Source organism: Sarcophilus harrisii, chromosome X, assembly GCF_902635505.1.
Source record: "Sarcophilus harrisii chromosome X, mSarHar1.11, whole genome shotgun sequence".
Taxonomy (NCBI): domain Eukaryota; kingdom Metazoa; phylum Chordata; class Mammalia; order Dasyuromorphia; family Dasyuridae; genus Sarcophilus; species Sarcophilus harrisii.
In genome coordinates, this window is record NC_045432.1 from 9,471,754 (window position 1) to 9,491,447 (window position 19,694).

Here is a 19,694-nt window from a genome sequence, read left to right on the forward strand (position 1 = left end):
AGAGTTTATACACGTACAGCGCTTCCATATTTGTCATGTTGTGAAAAATCAGAACAAAAGGGAAAAACATGAGCAAGAAAAAAAAAAAAAAACCAACAACCAAAAATGAAAATAGGATACTTTGATCTACATTCAGTCTTCATAGTTCTTTCTCTGGATGTGGATGGCATTTCTATCCCAAATCTATTGGAATTGTCTTGAATCAATGCATTGCTGAGAAGAGCTAAGTCTATTATAGTTGCTGATCACAATGTTGCTGTTACTGTTACAATGTTCTCCTGGTTCTGCTCACTTCATTCACCCTCAGTTCATGCAAGTCTTCCCAGGCTTTTCCATCTCATTTGTACTGGCTATCTTCTATGCCTGGGAAGCTCTCCTTCCTTATCTTCCTCATCCCCATCATCTTCCAAATCCATATCCCACTCATATCCCACCGTGTGTAGGAGACCTTTCCTGATTCTCTCTATTGCCTTTCCATATGCCCTGTATATAGCTGGTATGTTCAGTTTTTTACATATTGTCTCCCTTGTTTAACTGTGAACCTCTTGAGGGTAGGGAACGTGTTTTTGCAATTCTTTTTTTTTTTTCTCCAATAGTATTTTTCCCCCCCAAATACATGCAAAGATCCTTTTTTAACATTCATCTTTACAAAACCTTGTGTTCCAGATTTTTCTCCTTCCCTCCTCCACCTCTTCCCCAAGGGTTATTTATACACACACACACACACACACACACACACACACACACACAATTATATCCACACACTGGAGACATTTAACAAATGCTTGTTTGACTTAATGTAGCCTAAACTTTCTTTCACTCTCTTGGCTCCCATATCTCATACTCTTAAGCTATTGAGCTTGCAGTTCACTGAGACCCCCAGATGTTTTTCAGATAAATTCCTATTTGACCACACTTCCCCTTTCATGTACTGTTGAAGTTTATTTTTTTTATGTTCAAGTGCCAGACTTTACATTAATCCCTATTGATTTTTAGCTTGTTCAGATGAGTCTAAGGATCCAACCTGTCAAAATCTTTTTAGATCCTGCCCATGTTATCCACCCTCCCAGCTTTGTATCATATACATATTTGATGAGGACACCATCTAGGAGGTAGTTAGTATAACAGGGCTTAATTCTAAGCCCTGTTAACTAATTGGACTTGGAGTCAGGAAGACCGAGTTCAAATTTGACTTCCGACACTTCCTTGTTGTGTGATCATGGGCAAGTCACATATTTTTGCTTTAGCCTCAACTGTAAAATGGGCATTATGATAATGCCCATCTCCCAGGATTATTGTTGAGGTTGAGAGTCAAAGGAGATAATTATACAGCACTTAACACAGTGCCTGGCTCCTATGAGGTGATTTATAAATGCTTATTCGCTTGTCCCCTTCCATTGCTTCTCCCACTTACTCCTTTATTCAGCTTTTGGATAGAAATGCTAAATTTCAAAGAGTTAATATAGATGCCTAGGTGAGACCTCTTGCCCAGTGGTCATTGAATTGTCAAAAGCTATTCTTTGGATCTGTCCATTTAACAAGTCCTGAATCCATTCGGTCGGATTGTTGTCCAGCCCACACCTCTCCTTTTTCACGTGAGCAGCGTGACAGACTGGAGACAGGTCTTTGCTAAAAGCCAGGCAAAAACATGTCTTCACCATTCCTCTTATCTTCTGGTATAGTAACAAGAAAGGAAGGGAAGGAAAAGAGGGTAGAGAAAAGGAAGGAGGGAGGGAAAGAAGGAAAGAAGGGAGGAAAAAAAGGAAAGGAAGGAAGGGAGGGTGGAAGGAAAAGGATGAGAGAAAGGAAGGGAGGAAGAAAAATGAAGTGAAATGAATCTGGTGTGTTTGAGGAAACCTTGCTAACTCTTTCAGATCACCCATGTCTTAGCTAGATGTTCCCAAACTTGAAGAGGTAGGGCCTTTCTATTTTATACTTGATAACTTTTTCTGTATTGCTATCAATATTCCTTAGCATCCTAAAGCACTCTACTTTTCAAACAACTAAAGAAATAGAGCGTGTGGTTTCTATCTCTAAGGACCTCATGTGTTAAATGCCATAGCTTGGACCTTCAAAATATTCTTAAATGCCAGTCTTTCTTAATGATCTGTTCTGGAATTTTCCCAGCAAATTGAATCTCAAGCTCACAGGCATAGAGTTTGCACATTCTATTCTAGTCACATTTTGAAAATCAGGACAACACTTGCCTTTCTCCAGTCTGGCAGTACCTTTCCTGTTTTCCACAACCACGGCAGTTCGGCTACTCCATCTGCCAGTTCGTTTAGTACCCGAGGCCGTTGTTCATCTGGGCCAGATGACTAATTCATCCAGGGCAGCTCTGAAGGGGCTCTCTTACTATTGTCATCTTACTTATCTTAGGGATTTTAGTGGCTCCCTTAGCCATATTTTCTGTCATTTGTGTAGTAAAGGTCATGTTCAATGACAGAACAAGAAAAAAATGCTTTTCTGTACAAGTTGACTTGTGAGTTCCCTGTGCATCCACATTGACTTTGGAACTGTTTCCTTGTATATTTTGGAAACTTCATTCTCAAGAAGTTCCTGTCTTTGCAGGGCTTGGCTTTCCCCACAGAATTTTGGACATGGGATCCTATCTTTTGAAATCTGCTCTTCTGAAATTTAAGGGCATTTCCGATGATCTCCACGGTCCTTTGCCTTCTCTTTCACAAACTAGGTGAAGATGATCCTTTCCCTACGGGTTTCTCATCATAGCCACTCCAGAATATAATTTCCTTTTATTGATTCCTCTGGCTTTGAAAGATCAGATTATCTTGAAGGCAAGTTATTAGCTGCATTTGATAGAGCATTGTCTGAGTAATTGAGCTCTTTCATTATTGCTCTGTCATACCTCTGTCCTGAGCGTCTGTTCTCTTGACAAGATTGGCAGCACACTCCATTGTTTAGCTCACTTGTGTTTCTCTCTATTGGTCTTCACCCAAATGTTCTCCACTATGATTCCTCCTGTTTGCTGAATTTCTCACATGAGTCTGTCTTCTTAATATAATCTTCCTTGTAATTTTTCACTTTATTTTTCTTGTATTTTTTGTAATGTAGCTAATATGGAAATGTTTGGCATGATTTCATATATATATAATACATTGCTTGCCTTCCCAGTGGATGGGGGAGGGAGAGAATTGAGAATTCAAAATTCTTTTTACTGTTAAAAAAGAAATTTTTTTTTAAAGAAATAAATTTTTAATGATATTTTTTCATTGTATCACACCTTTCTTCTTCCTTCTCTCCCCCCCCAGCTATTTACCTGTCTTAGTTTTTTGGAATAAGATACATTCCTTATTCAGTCAGGAATTCTAGTCAGGAATCTCCTCCCATCATGTTTCAATGATACCTATGTGCCCAATTTTCCTTTTTACATTAAGACTTGCTAATATTTCTTGCTTGTTGCAAAATCGTTTGTAATTTGTGTATACTTATTTGAGACCAGGGCTTTTATTACTGGTTTTTTTCTTGGAAATTTATCTCCTGTGATCTTCTTGGTGCCTTAGATGATATTCTTTGTCCTTTATTGTCATGGCTCTCTCAGTATCTAACGTGCTGTGTATATATAAGCAGTTTTCTCTTTTTTCCAGACTACAATGCAATAAAAAATTGTAATCAATAAGGGAAATCTGAAACAAGGATTTAGTCTCAAATGACAGCGAAGCAATTTAATCCTAAAGAATGAGTGGGTCAGAGTACAAATCAAAGACACAATACAGAAATATATCAAAGAAAGTGATAACAATGAGGTAGCTAGCCTAACCAATACTTAGGAGATATACCAAAACAGCTCTTAGGAGAAATCTTGTCTTTAAATACTTTACTTACTTTAACAGAGAAAGAATAGGTCAATGAATTGAAGATGAAATTGCTTTAAAAAATAAACCCAGAGATTTATTAAGTAACCGCCCCCCCCCCAAATAAACCGAAGAATAGACATTCTGAAATCAATGAAAATATAAACTACATCAAAAAACCAAAAAGTTATTGAGATAATAAGATGACTGGCTAATTTTCTTTAAAATAAATAAATTAATATGTAGTAATTGTGTATAAATATTATTCAATACATATCCAATAAGAAAATAAACTAAAAATAAAATAAATAGACTGACCATTAATTTGTTCCACACCCATTCACTCCACCCCCACAAAGAGAAAGAGATGGCTAGCAAATGACCAAAATTCAAAACTGAAAAGGGGGTGGTGGTGGGGGGGGGGTGGCGCAACAAATGAGGAAATAAAAGAAATTGCCCAAAATTATGTTCCAACAAAATTGAAAACTTAAATAAAATAGATGAATATTTTTTAAAAATATGAGATGTCTAGATTAACAAACTAAGATTTTTTTTTTTCCCCCAAATAACCCGAGTCAGAAACAGAAATTGAATAAGCTATAGATTATTTTTAAAGTGGAAGTGGTGGGGGTGAACCACCTAGATTGATTTATTTAAGTGAATTCTATTGAACATTTTAAAGACAATTAACCCCTATCTATAGTCAACTAATAAATACTACTAATAATAAAACTAATAAAGCACCTACTATGGGCAGCCAGGCACTGTGCTAAGTGTGAGCAATATAAAGAAATGCACAAGATAGTTCTCAGAAGTCGCGTCTGATGAGAAAAACAACACGCAAATACATTGTATTCTATTATAAGTCAGATGTACAGAATAGTTAAAGAGGAGAAGAAAGTCTTTCTCCTCCAAAAGAATCCAATAGCTACTTTGAAGTTTGTATTAGTGGACTCCAATGAGTCTTTGCCCTTTATGTAACAACTCCCACCCAATTACCCCAAGATAGCACTTGGATGAGGCACTGTAAGGTATATTGTTGTGTTGTTCTTCGTTTGTTTCAATCCTGATTGACTCTCTGTGACCCCAATTGGGTTTTTTGGTTTGGTTTTTCAGCAAAGATCCTAGACTGGCTTGCCATTTCCTTGTCCAGCAACATACATTATTATATGTAACTGGTGCCTTGGGTTCATCCTTCTTGGTTAAGAGGGCAGGTTCTATTGATAAGGAGGAGTCTTTGAGAAATAACAATGGTGAAAGTAAAATACTTGAGTAGAACATTGTTGGCTGGTTGATTTTCCCCCTTTCTCCCCCGCCCCCCAAAGAAAATGACCATGAGTGACTTGAGCTGTTGGAGAAGAAAATAAGTCTGCCCATATGGCTAAAAGGAGTATTTCCAAATTGAGGTTATTGTACCGTATTGTTCCACATATGAGAAGCAGCATTTTTTTTTTTTTTATTCTTTGTAGTCAAATGGGACTGAATTTACACCCTGAAGTTGACCCTACTGTTGTGTGACCTTAGGACAAATCCTTGAAAGTCCCAGTGTCCAGGCATGGAGCTCTCTGTTTCAGGCCTTTTTAAAAAATCTTTGTTGGATCATGGATACTCGTGGCATTCTAGTGAAACTATGTAGCCATCCTTCTCAGAATTATGTTATTAAATGCATAAAATACATAAGATTGCAAAGGAATGCTGTTATAAATACTTATCAAAACATCTTTAAAATCACTTCATAGACCCCAGGTCTGTGCCTAAGAGAGAAACCCTTCTTCTAAACTAAGTTGAGAGTCGGTGCTGAGCTATGGAGTGGAGCTACATAGCTACTGTGTGCTAAGTCCTGGGAATGCAAGGAAAGACAAGAAGATAGATAGTTCTTGCCCACAAGGAGTTCCCAGTCGCGTGAGAGAAGGCATTAACTACCGCAGTAATCCAGGCATGAGATAATGAGAGCCTACACCATAGTAATGACAGTGTCAAATGAGAGACGGGAGCATATTAGAAAGATTGATACAAAAATGAAATTGACAGGACGTGGCAACAGATTAAATATGGAGAGTGGGGGGCAAGAGAGAATGAAGAATTGAAGATGACACCTAAATTGCAAGCTAGAATGACTGGGAGAATGGTGGTTCCTTTTAAAGTAATAGAAAAGAGAAAGAGGAAATACTGGGAAAGAGAGCAAATTCTGTTTTGGTTATGTTGAATTTAAAATATCTAGGTGATAATCCAATTCCAAATTTCCAATATAAAGTTGGAGATTGTGGTCTGCAGGTCAGGAGGTGAACAGACTTAACGATCATCAGTACAGGATTTAATCCATGGGAAATGATGAGATCAACACCATGAAATAGAAGGAAGAAGAAAAAGGGCCCAGGACAGAGCCTTGGGGGACATACACCATTACTGGATGAAGATCCAGTTTTGCAAAACATTCCATTTTATCCTCACTACCACCCTGAGAGGTAGATGCTATTATTATTGTCATTTTATAGATAAAGAAACTAAGGAAGAATGTGATTAAGTGACTATTCCAGAATCACAGAGATGGTAAGCTTTTCCACTGAGTATCTAAGAGAAGGGAGAGAGTGATCAGTGGTTACAGAGATGTCTAGAAAGATAAGGATTGAGAAAAGGTTATTAGATTTGACAATAGATCTAACACTACAATAGTAGTGTTAAAGAGAAATTTCAGTTGAATGAAGTTGGAAGGCAGACTTCTGGAAAGAGTTAAGAACAGAGAGGAGAGGAAGTAGGGTCCTCATTTGTAGGTGGCCTTTTCAATGAGTTTAATCACAAAAGAGATGAGAAATGTCATTGTCTAGTCTTTCATAATTATGTTTATTCTCTTTGGGATTATATAGAGTTGGAAAAGTAAACACATGGGTTGATAATTTCTTATCACCCCAGTCACTTTTTTTCAGTAGTAATAAGATCTATCTTTCCTCCCTACACACACACACACACACACACACACACACACACATACACACATGTATTTGTCATCCTTTTCCTTTCACAGATCAATCCTCCAAGGAGCTTAAAAAAAAAAAAAAAAGGTCAGCATGTACCTCCTCTGTGTTCATGGCATAACCCAACTGCTCATACTTTCTATTTTCTTCAGTGCCATTTTTGTTTCCTCATGTAGCACATGAAGGGCTGTGACATTAGAGTCCAAATGTGGCAGCTGCATTGCTATTGAAAGAAAAAATAGTTTGCTACAGAAATCTTGATAGATCTTTTCCTTTTTGTTTTTGTTTTTTGTTTTTTCATTGACCTTCCAGTTCCATTCTTTAGCGTTTGGTTTATTGTAGGTTTTGTCGTTTAATTGTTCAACCAAAATATAATCAGTTCTACTTTTTATTATATTGTTTGGTGCTTGCCATATCCAACATCTCCAGTTTCCATCATCTAGTTGTGTCTTCAGTGTAATTAACAAGCCTTTGTTCCTGATCATGTTTCTACTCCTAAATCATGTTTTCTAGCATTCTTTCCATCATCCTTCCCTTTGTACTGATGACGTAATTAAAGTCATAATTAAAGTGAATTTGTTTCAGAGATCCTTGTGAATGGTCTGCCAATGGTCATTTTTGCCGGTTGTCTAGGTTGTAACCACTCTTGCTCTTTTTTCTCCTCTTAGCTGTGGGTGAACCAGGAAGACGGTGTAGAGGAAGGCACCAGTGAGGTACAGAATGGACATCTGGACCCTAATGCCGACTGCCTCTGCCTGGGCAGGTCACTGCAAAACCGGGACCAGATGCGTGCCAATGTCATCAATGAGATCATGAGCACTGAGCGTCACTATATCAAACACCTCAAAGACATATGTGAGGTAAGCTGGAAGTATCCCATAAGTGGCAGAAGGGTAGGGACCTCTTGAATGGGGGAATCTGGGCTCATGTACCAGGTCTACTTTTCTTTCATATCTGGAACAAGACATTTCCTGGAGGCATTGGTTATGGAGGAAAGAGCCAGAAGACCTAAGCTTAAGCCTTGTCCCTACCAAGTCTCGGTGTGACTTTGGCAACAAAACCTAACTTCCACGATCCTTAATCTCCTCCTCTGTATGGGGATAACAGGGGAGAGAAAAGTCCTTTTTGCAGTAAATTGCTAGAGAAATACAAATTATCACTATTCTTTCTGCCTCATCTTCCTCACTTGGAAAATGGAGGCAATAAAAACACCCTTGCCAGTAGCAAAATGTGCAAATCTATTTGCTGTCTTGGAACTCTATGGCATGGTTCTCTTTCCTTTCCCAGTGTGATCTCTCAGGCAAAAGCTTATATACAAGCTTAGGCTTATTCTAGAATCTGCTTTGGAAACCACAGCTCTATTCTAGGGACTTCTTTCCTCTTTACAATTTCCCTGTGTGATGAATTAAAAGTCTGAGAGATCGAGTTTGTGGGTACTTAATAATCAATTTATTAATTAGGCAAGCTAATAAGCAATAAATTGATGGTCATTGGTTTCTCTCAGTAAACAAAGACAAAACCATGGAGATCACTAAATGTTTACGTACCTTTGGAAAAGTTGGTGCTCCTGATAGGTGAAAATAACCCTGATTGTTGAACAGTTAATGAAGAAGTGGGCTAAAAGTCTTTAGCTCCTCCTGCTGAGAATGTGACCTGTTAGAACTCAGCTGCCTCTAGCGATCTGGACAAAGGAATCCATCTGGACCCAGACCACTCTGGTTGATTTTTTCCTCCAGTGAAGGGGTCTGATGACATGGACTTATTTCTTAAGAGCAGAAATTCACCTAGATCTTCTAGTTGGGTAGAGTCCTGACCCAGAATTCATAGCCAGTACTCAGAGGATTTAGACTATTTCATCTATGAGCAGTGTCCTTCAGAGGTTGATAGATCTGTAAGGAATGCTTCCTGAATGAGGAAACAGAAAGGAAAAATCTCAATTTTAATTTAATAATTGGTTATTAACACAATAGAAAAATAAACATTTTTCTTAACCTGCTTTGGCTTCTATCTGCATACCTCTATAGAAAGAGAACTACATTGGGAACCAGTAGGCTCCACTTTGGACCTAGGTTTGCGCCTTCACTTGTAACCTTGAAATCCTATGATTTGGATGCGAGGGCAAGTATAGTGGACCACCCCCCAAGGTCCCTGACCCAGGGCCTAGGTGTTTGTTCCTCTCTTCCCAAACTCCTCCTCTTCTAAGCCTCTGTTTCTTTCTTTCTAGTTAGCCAATGGTTAATAGCTCCCTGTTTCTCTAATGATCCCCACTATGCAATATCTTGATCCCATGACAGGAGAACCACTGAACTCTATTAGTAGAACTTTTTTCCACTAAGAACGCCCTATGCTAATGAAATCACAGGATAGCCCCTCCTCCATTGGTTGTTGTTTCTTCTAATTTGTTTTTAAAAACATTCTTTTTAAATTTTGAGTTCTAAATTTTCTCCTTCCTTCCCACCCTATCCCACACCCACTGAGAAGGCAAGCAATATAATGTCAGTTATACATATGAAATCATGTAAAACATATTTCCATATTATCTGTATTTCCAAAAAAAGCAAGAAAAAGAAAGAAAGTAGAAAAAATTATGCTTCAATTTGCACTCAGAGTTCATCAGTTCTCTCTTTATAGATAGATAGTACTTTTTCATCATGAGTCTTAGAACTGTCTTAGATCATTGTATTGGTCAGAGTAGCCAAGTCTTTTGCAGTTGATCACCATTATAACATTGTTTTTGGTGTGCACAATGATCTCCCAGTTCTTCTTCACTTTACATTAGTTCACATAAGATCTTGACATTGTTTTTCAGAAACCACCTTCCTCATCATTTTTTGTAGCACAGTAGTGCAATCATATGCCACCAATTATTAAGCCATTCCCCAACTGATGGTCATCACCTCAATTTCCCATTCTTTGTCACCACAAAAAAAGCTGCTATAAATATTTTTGCACATATAGGTCCTTTTCCTTTTTTATTTTTATTTTTTTTATCTCTTTGGGATACAGACCTAATAGTGGCATTGCTGGGCCAAAGAGTATGCATACTTTTATAGCTTTCTTGGGCATCCTTCCAAATTGCTCTCTAGAATGGTTGGATCCAATTCATTGTTCCACCTACATTCATTAGTGTCCTGATTTTTCCCTCATCCCCTCCAGCATTCATCATTTTTTATAGTTATGAGGTAGTTGTTTTTATTTGGCTTTCTACAGCCTTCCTTAATTTGTTCTCCCTTTAATTGCCCTCCCCATATCCCTTTTCCTCCAATTTCCTTGTTGAGTAAGATAGATTTCTGTACCCAAATGAGTGTGTGTATATATTCTTCCCTTTTGGAATCAATTTTGATAAGAGTGAAGTTTTCTCCATTCTACCCTCTTCTTTAAAAGAATCTTTCTCAGTCTTTTTTTAAAAAATCATTCCAAATTGGCTCAAACCTATGCCTTTTGTCTATGTAACCTTAAGTTACGTGTATTATCTTTCCATATTGGAATATAAATCATTGAACTTTATTAGGATTACTCTTTCATGTTTATCTTTTTATGCTTCTCTTGAGTCTTCAGCTCAGCTCTTTTCATTAGGAATTCTTGAAAGACCTCCATTTCATTAAGTATCCATTTTTTTCCCTTGAAGAATTACACTCAGTTTTACTGGATAAATTATTCTGGATTGTAATCATAGCTCCTTTTCCTTTTAGAATCATATTTTAAACCCTCTGCTTCATGAAAGCAGAAACTGCTAAGTCTTGTATAATTCTGACTGTGAATCCATGATATTTGTATAGTTCCTTTCTGGCTACTTGAAGTATTTCCTCCTTGACCTGGGAGCTCTGGAATTTGACTATAATATTCCTGAAAGTTTTTGTTGTGGGATCTCTTTTAGGAGATAATTAGTAGATTCCTTCAATTCCTATTTTACTCTCAGGATTTAAAATATTGGGACAGTTTTCCTTGTTAATATCTTGAAACATGATGTCTAGGTTCTTTTTTTGATGATAGCTTTGAAGTAGTCCATTGGGGGGGGGGGGGGGGGGAATCCATCTCTCTCTCTCTTTTTTTAATTAAAGCTTTTTATTTTTAAAACATGTGCATGGATTATTTTTCAACATTGACCCCTGCAAAACCTTGTGCTTCAAATTTTCCCCTCCTCCCCCCCTACCATCTATCTCTCTTGGGTCTATTTTTCAGGGCAGTTGTTTTTCCCAATAAAATAATTCTTTTTTTTTTTTTTTTTTGTATTCTTTTGACTATTTTGTATTGTTTCTTGATATCTCATGGAGTAATTAGCTTCTACTACTACTATAGTTCAAATTTTTAAGCAATTATTTTTTTCAGTGAGATTTTGTATCTCTTTTTTCCATTTGGCCAATTTTACTTTTTAAGTTCTCTTCAGTGTATTTTTGTGCCTCTTTTACCATATGGCCAAGTCTTTTTTTTTTTTTTTTAGGTTTAATTTTCTTCATTTTATGCTGCTTCTACCAAGCTGTTAATTTTCTTTTAAAAATTTTCTTGCATCACTCTTATTTCTTTCCCCAATTTTTCCTTTACCACTCTTTTTCTTTAACTTCCAGGAATTTTTGCTGGGTTTGAGTCCAGTTAGTATTTTTCTCTGATGCTTTGTTTTTAGCGATTTTCAGTTTGTTACCTTATTCTGAGTTTATGCCTTGTTCTTCCCTGTAACTTTTTACAGTCAAGTGTGGCACTTTGTTAAACTCCAGGTTTTTTCTTCATGCTTTTCTTTTCAGAGCTAGTTCTGGGGGTCTATAAGTATTTGACGCTTCCTAGGTGGTATGATCCTGGGAGAAATGTGGTCACCTTCTCTCCTGAACTGCAGTCTGCATTTTTGCCCAGGAAGGGCCTCTAGTCCCCTTCAGCTCCACAAACTAGTGCTTCTCTTTGCCTTGACTGTCACCAAGGCTTCATTCCTCTCCACCCTGAAACTACAACCCAGAACTGTGTATGGGCAGTAACGTCAATCAATGCCAAGTGGACCCAGTGCTAGTAAAGGATCCCCTGTAATCTCTTTTTGACCAGTTGTCCAACCCTCTCACCAACTTTGAGCTGAGAGCCCTCGAAGCTGCTGCTACCAACCATTGTTGCTACCACTGCACGTGCAGGCTCCAAACAGGCCTCTAATTAGGCATTTGTTGCCTCTGCCACTTCAAAATTTGATTTGATTTGAGGTGTTCTTTTAAAGTCATTTGGAGGGGAATGTTGAATTTAACTGGTGGCTATCCCTAATCTGTCATCTTGGCTCCACTCTCCGTTAGTTTTTAATTATAGGGCTTCAACTGGATGGCCTCTAGGATTCTTGGATGGAGTGTGGCCTGTTACAAAGGGGAGAGAGGAGTTCAGTTGACTGACTCTTTCTGGTCAATGTATCTTTCTTTTCTGTGCAGGGTTACCTGAAACAGTGCCGGAAGAGGCGGGATATGTTCAGTGATGAGCAATTGAAGGTGATTTTTGGCAACATTGAGGACATCTATCGATTTCAGATGGGCTTTGTGCGTGACTTGGAGAAACAGTACAATAATGAGGATCCACACCTCAGCGAGATTGGGCCCTGCTTCCTAGAGCATGTGAGTTCCTATGGGTAGGATCACCTTGAGCTGGGTGGAGGAGAGAGGCAGGGGACATGGGGAGGCCCCAAAGGCCAGGACAGTTTTTCCCTTCTGGCCTATATACTCCTGGCCCAGAGTAAAGCAGTATCAAGTGGTTCAAGCTTACACCCAGCCAGGGGCTAGTGGGAGTAAGGGTGGGTCTTGGCCCCATTTCTCATCTCTCTTTTTCACTGGCCCTGTGTCCCTTGGGCATGTTCCTTCCCTGATCTAGCTCTGAATTTCTCTGTGAAATAGGGCCAAGGTTGAAGCAACATGGGATAGTGTGTGATCCCATACCAGTCCATAACTTCTCCATAATTAGTTTCCCTTATCTAAAGAATGCCTTGGAATGTTTGTGGCAGCCCTCTTTGTAGTGGCCAGAAACTGGAAACTGAGTGGATGCCCATCAGTGGGAGAATGGCTGAATAAATTGTGGTATATGAATGTTATGGAATATTGTTGCTCTGTAAGAAATTATCAGCAGGATGATTTCACTCTGGAGAGACTCACATGAACTGATGCTGAGTGAAATGAGCAGAACCAGATCATTGTTCCCGGCAACAACAAGATTACACAATGATCAACTCTGATGGACGTGGCTGTCTTCAACAATGAGATGATTCAAACCAGTTCCAATCGTTCAATAAAGAAAAGAACCATCTGCACCCAAAGAGAGGACTGTGGGGACTGAGTATAGAACACAACATAGCATTTTCACTTCTTTTGTTGTTGTTTGCTTGAATTTTATTTTCTTATTCATTTTTTTCCTTTTTGATCTGATTTTTCTTGTGCAGCAAGATAATTGTATAAATATGTATATCTTAAAAAAAAAAAAAAAAAAAGAATGACTTGGTTAGACAACAATACTTTGAAGGTCCCTTCCAACTCAGACTATTGAGCCCTAGAGGGAGCCAAGAGTCTGGACTCCTCCCTGTAAACATTTCTTTTACCCCCATCTCTTCCCTTTTTCAGATAACTGGAGAAAGGCCAACATCAGCCCCCATTAATTCCTTGCCCTTGGTGGCCATCTTGATTTGAAAGTGGTATCATTGTAATTCTGTGCATCCTTTGATCTCCCCTGCTAATGTAGTGGATCAGATGGTCTCGCTGATCCCCACATTGCTAATAACTCCCAAAGAATTTCCATTTCGCTTGAGCAGGCACTGTTTGATTGGGTTTTCCATCAGGATATTGATCAATATCCTGATCGACCTAATTACTTTGCTTCTGAGCAATTGTAGACAGACTATGTAAGTGGGGCCCAACACATTCTGGGGGTCCTTAGCGAAATCCCAAATTCATGTTGAACAAACAGTTGGTATGCAGACCAGGCTCTGGGGAGCCACAATCTGAGAGGGAAGAGAATTAGAAGCAGTTGTACAGCTAGATTACTACTGGTTGGAACACTTGGCTTGGAGTCAAGAAGTTCTGAGTTCAAATTCATCCTCTGACATTAGCTGTGTCATTCTGGACAAGGTTATTTCACTTCCCTGGGCTTAGGTTTTCTTCTTTAAGTGAGGGGCTGGGATATGATGGCCTTGAAGGTCTCTTCCAACTCTAATTCTCTATCCTTAAACTGGAAGGGACCATCTAGTTTAATCTCCATTATTGGATAGAGAAGGAAATCAAGGCCCAGGGAAACCCAGTAATTTTGCCAGATTCACAGAGTAGTAAGTATCCAAAGTGGGATTTGATCCCAGATTCTCACACTCTTAAGACAAGAGTATCCTCCTTGGTCCCTTTTATTCTTCCTTCTTTCTTTTGCAAACCTGGAACCTCCTGGATTGGCCTGAGGTATAAATGGCCCAGAGGCCTTTTCCTCTGGCTTCTCCTTTTCCCCCCCTATTTTTCCTGTATGACTCTTCTCTTTTTCTTTAACTTGCAGGAATTTTTTGATCCAGATAGCATTTTTCTTTGATGCTTTGCTTTTAGCTGTTTTCAGTTTATTGTCTTATTCTGAGTTTATGCTTTGTTTTTCCCTGTCATCATAAATTTTTATAGTCAAGTTTTTTTTTTCTTCCTGTTTTAACTTCGACTGGATATATCGTCTAATGGAGGTTTCAATTTGGGGTGGGTTGCTCAGTAAGATGGCGTCCAGTGGGAGCCTACTGAAGCATTGGAATTAGGAGAAGTTTGTAATGACTCTACCTCCCCAGTCCAGAAGGCTGTCTCAGCTGGGGGAGTTTCAGGACACAAACACAGTGCTTTCTGCTCTCTCTTAAAATGTGGCCTCTCTCATCATCTGTGTGAGCACCTCCCCAATCTGGGCCTTAATTAGAATTCCTTCTGTCCCTTCTCTTGTCCGTGGTCTCAGTTACCGACCCTACAAATTTGGGTTTGTTTTTTCTTACTCACAACTTGGCTCCTTTTCCTGAGAGGTCTTCTCTCTTGGCCGCTCCATTAATAGACATTAATCGTTAGCAGAACCTGTGCCTAGTATACAGTAGATACTTAATAAATGATTGCTGCCTGATTTCTTGGCAAGTGAGATAGATTGTCAATGTGAGACAAACTGTAATATCCCTGCCTCTTAGGAGAGCTAGAGCCAGTTTCCATCAGTGCTTAGGGTACATTAATGGGGTGAAGCTTAGAAACCTGGGCCAGAAGGGAGAGTCCAAATGGCATGCTAAGTAAGGCCAGGATTTATGGGCATTAAACGGCAAGGCCAGACAGGGAACGGGAGGTATTCTCAGCAGCCATTGAAAGCCAAGTATGCCAGCATGGGTTAAATGAATGAACATCACCAAAGTGATGTTTTCTTTCCCAAATCATTGGCTCCATGGGATTGGGAAGGGCCTCTGGAGTCAGAAGACCTAAGGGAGAGAAAGGAGAGGGGGTGGAAATCTGACTCTTAATACCTGAATAACCTGGCTCAAGTAGTTTCCCTTTTTAGGCCTCAGTTCTCTTTTCCCTACCCCACCTCATAAAATAAAGTGGAATGGCACTAGATGGCCTGGATTCCCTCCCAGCTCTAGATCTGTGACTGAGAGGTAACTTCATTCTGCACAATCAGACAGAACTAATTCTTGCAGCCCACATGTTGACTTTGAAAACCACAAATGAACATCTCCAACCCTCTCATTTTACAGAAAAGGAGACTGAAGCCTGGAGAGAGAGGGCCAAGAACTTGGCCAAAGTCACCACAAGTTGTAATATGTAGGACAGAGATTTGAGTCCAGTGCCTCTGACCCCAAATCAAGTGCTCTTTCCATCACCAGTACACTGTTCATTAGACCAATTTGCAAATTGTCTTCAGCCCTCCTCTTCCTATGGCATTCTGGGAATGGTCTCCTTCCACTCCTTCTATACTAGCAAATACCCAGCGGGCATGGCTGTGGCTTTTCCTATTTTCTGAAGGAGTCCGGGAAGTTCTTCCTGCATTCAGGCCCAGATGTGCTCAAGCATCTCAGGAAAGAAGTCTAAGCTTAGTCAGATGGACCAGTGCAAACTGGACAGTGAGCTCAAATCCAGGCATTCTGACCCTTTGTTGTGTCCTGGGGGCCCCCCACTTTGGGCTGTTATTCTAGGGATGCCTATGGACCCTTTTTCAAAATATAATACAGGAGATTGCAAAGGAAGCTATTTATATTGAAATACGGTTATTGGAATATATGTGCTTTTAAAAGCCACATTTCTAGAGTTCAGATTAATGACCACTGGTCTATTCACAATTTCTCCAGGATCTGAGCAGCAGGAGGCAAAGAGGAGGGAGGAGAAGAAGGAATATGGCTTGGGCCAAAGCCTTGGTTGGCCAACTTGACTGTCCTGGAAGCTGCCTGCAAAGCTACCTTAGGGCTAAAGAGCATTATTCCCATCTAGCCTAGATGGGCTGTGTTGGTGGGCCCTTAGAAAGGAGAGGAGGAAGAATTCAGCAGGCAGCATCAAGGAGAGGCGATTCTCATTGTCCTGACACTCTAAACCCTTCTGGTGGCATTGAATGGAGCCTCTGAGTGAGCAAAATAGTTTCTCAGGCCCTTGACCCTGAGGATACAGGTATAGTCCTGCAAACATATTGGCCCCATGTTACCCAGAGTTCCAGGGCCCATTTATGGCTTTCCCATGACTCGACATAGAACGCAATGGGCATAAGTCCTCTCTCCAGGAGCCCCAAAGGTATGGTGTTTGAGCGGAGGATCTCACAATTTCTAAGGGTAGCCAGATGCTCTGAGCGAATTGAGACCAGCAGAAGAAGGAGATGTTAGTACGGTGTCAAATCTGGCACCAAATTTCTGACTGGGGAGCAGTTATAATATAGTCCTTCTTTACTTTTTGTGTCAAGGAGCCCTTTGGTGATCTGGAGAAGCCTGTGGTTTTATTCCTAGAGTGATATCTTTAAATGAATGAAATCAAATCTATAGGATTACAAGGGAAATCAGTTATATTAAAATACAATTATCAAATATTTTTACCGCAGCTTCAGGAACCACCAGTTAAGAACTCATGCTATAGTATAAAGAGTACTGGAATAGGTAACTGTGAATTCTTGAACAAGTCATTTTTCCTTCCTGGGCCTCAGTTTTCCCTTCTGGAAAATGGAGGGGATTAAAACTACTTGGCCTCTAAAGTCCCTTCCCGGTACACCAATCTGAGAGCCTCATGTTGCTTCCTCCCCTTGTCTCTCTCTTTTCCCCTGCAGCAAGACGGCTTTTGGATCTATTCAGAATATTGTAATAACCACCTGGACGCATGCATGGAGCTCTCCAAGTTGATGAAAGATGGACGCTACCAGCACTTCTTTGAAGCTTGTCGCCTGCTGCAGCAGATGATTGACATTGCCATAGATGGCTTCCTCCTGACCCCTGTGCAGAAAATCTGCAAATATCCACTACAGCTGGCAGAACTCCTGAAGTACACAGCTCAGGACCACAGGTAAATTGCCTGGCACCCTATTAAAGGGGGCCAGTAGGCTGGAGGCTTTGCTCTAAGTAGAGCCACACTCAGGTAAAATGAGGGATTGTGGAGGATACTTTATGAACGCCCACATGCTAGTGCTAGCTTAAGCTGTGAGACCTTGGGAATGGTGTTTCTTCCTCTGTAAAATGGGCATCATAGGGAATATACTGTCTGCCTCACTAGGGAGTTGGAAAGATCAAATGAAACAATGTGCTTAAGAAAAGTGTGATGGAAGCATGAGTAGTATTGTTATTTCTATACTTTATGCTGCCTTCTCCCCTGTTCTATCTAGGGTAAGTAACTTAACCTTAATGGACCATTGTTGCCTTTTCAGAAAAATGACTGAGCTGAACTTTAACCCTGGATTTGCAGTCAGAAAACTTGGGTTCAAATCCTAGTTTTGCTATTTACTACCTGTGTGAGTTTGGGCAGGTTCACATTTCAGGGCCTTAGTTCCCTCCTCTTTAAAAATAAGGAAGCTAGAGTCAAAAGCTTCTGAGGTCCTTTACAGCTCTCGATCTAGGATCCATTGTGTGGCTTTGGGCAGGTCACTTAATTCTCGTCCTCATTTTTCTTCTCTGTAAAAGGCGGGAGTTGATTGCCTTCACTTCTGACACCCCCTGTTCTAAGAGCACTCCCAGCCCGGGCATTTCCTTTTCTAAGCCCTCTCCCAGCTCTGACATTCCTTGTTCTAAGCACTGTCTTCCCCTCTTCTTCCCCTTCTGACATCCCCGTTGCAAGGGCCTTCTCACCTCTGACATTCCCTGTTCTAAGTCATCCCCACGTGTCCCTCCTTCCCCTCAGCTTTGCCATTCTCTGTTCCAAAGTCATTCCCAAGTCCTGGCATTTCAGGTTTTGAGGTTCCTCTCATAGTTTGGACATTTTAGGTCCCAAAGTCCCTCTCGATCTCTATTCTAAGGTTCCACGTCTGACACTCCAAGAGCCTTTCTAGCTCTAACATTGCATGTTCTCAGGCCCCTCCCTTCTCTGGCCTTCTTTGAGTACAGGAGGTCAAGTCTGTGACCTTGGTCTTGTTAGTACAGTTCTCCACTCTGAGCTGAGCTAATCAGTTCAGACTAAACAAGCCGAAGGGAAGAAGGTTTTCTTCAGCCTCCTGTCTGATTCTCAGTGGGCCCACCGCCTGATTTGGTTTGGGCCCATTGTCTGATTTCTTCTGTGCTGCCTTTGGACATTGAAGGCCTCTGTGATTTGGTTTATGGGAAGGAACTGGAATCCTTCATTACTTTCTTCCTCTGATTCTCCTGGCTGGCCTAGAATGCCAGCGTGAGCCTGTGTTGGACTGCTCTGCATACAACCGGACCACTGAGGCCCGGCCTTCCTCTGTTGCCCACCTGAGCACAGATCTCACGAGCCAATGGATTTGGAGGTGCTTTCTATCCCTCTTGAACATACCCAGCCCAAAGCCCAGCCAAAAGGCATCAGGGAACCTGTGTTCATCTTCCACATGCCTTGTCTTTTGATGGAAGATGTGAAATGAATCTGCTGCCTCCTGTTCTGGGCCTCTTCCTACTCAGTAAAAAGCATGGCGGACCTTAGGCCTAGGGAACAAAGGAACCAGCTAGACTCCTGGGATTGCCCCTGGCTGGCTGCACAGCCTTGTCTGGGGTGCTGACTTCCTCTAGCCTCCAGCTTCTCTAGAAAGGACCAGTTTGGCTTAGATCATGTCTAAGTTGCCCCGACATCTGACATCACTGGTTTCTCAGTTCCACAGACTCCTGCAGATGATTTTCCTGGAAATCAGTTGGGGTTTGGGGTTTAGGGAGGTGTTTAGTTTTTGGTGTGTGTTTTTGTATGTTTGTTTTTGTTTTTTTTTCCCATTTTCCTTCAGCTGTTCCTACTGAAGTTATCATCTTTTCTGATCTTGCTTTTCTCTGTCTCTATTTCCCCCTTTCTCTGTATCTTGCTCACTCTGTTTCTCTGTTTCCTTTCTCTATATTTATCTTTCTGTCTCCTAACTCTCTTTCTCAGTCTCTGTCTCATTGTATTTCTCTCTCTCTCTCTCTCTCTCTCTCTCCCTCCCTCCCTTCCTCCCCCCCATCTTTATCTCTCTGTCTCCTCTGTCTTTATCTCTCTCTATATCTCCTCTATATTTACCTCTCTTTGTCTCTCTCTCACTGTCTTTATCTCTTTCTGTGTGTCTATCTCTGTCTTTCCCTCTCTCCTTCCCTCTCTTTCCCTTCCTTCTTACTCCCTGGCCAAGCAGTAGCTGCTGGTCACTCCCTTCCCATTCTCCCTAGGGAGCCATGATGTCTCGTGGTGAAAGCTGTCTGAGAGGCCATGGTTTATGGAACTGGGCAGCTGCAAGATTAGCCAAGGTTAGACCTGGGCCCTTGCCTGGGGGAGAAGCTAGCTCACTCTTCAGACACAGCACCTGTGTGTGAATATTTCCCTTCCATTTCTCC

At 40.6% G+C, this 19,694-nt stretch overlaps 1 protein-coding gene across 7 annotated transcripts in view; it reads left to right on the forward strand.

The window, feature by feature from the left end:
- ARHGEF9 (Cdc42 guanine nucleotide exchange factor 9) overlaps positions 1–19,694 on the forward strand; it is a 240,944-nt gene that overhangs the window by 184,275 nt on the left and 36,975 nt on the right. For all 7 annotated transcript variants that reach the window (XM_031944668.1, XM_031944669.1, XM_031944670.1 and 4 more), the window contains 3 exons: positions 7,453–7,644; positions 12,178–12,357; positions 17,015–17,247. In XM_031944668.1, coding sequence (XP_031800528.1) covers positions 7,453–7,644; positions 12,178–12,357; positions 17,015–17,247 — 605 coding nt within the window. The remainder of the gene's footprint in view (positions 1–7,452; positions 7,645–12,177; positions 12,358–17,014; positions 17,248–19,694) is intronic.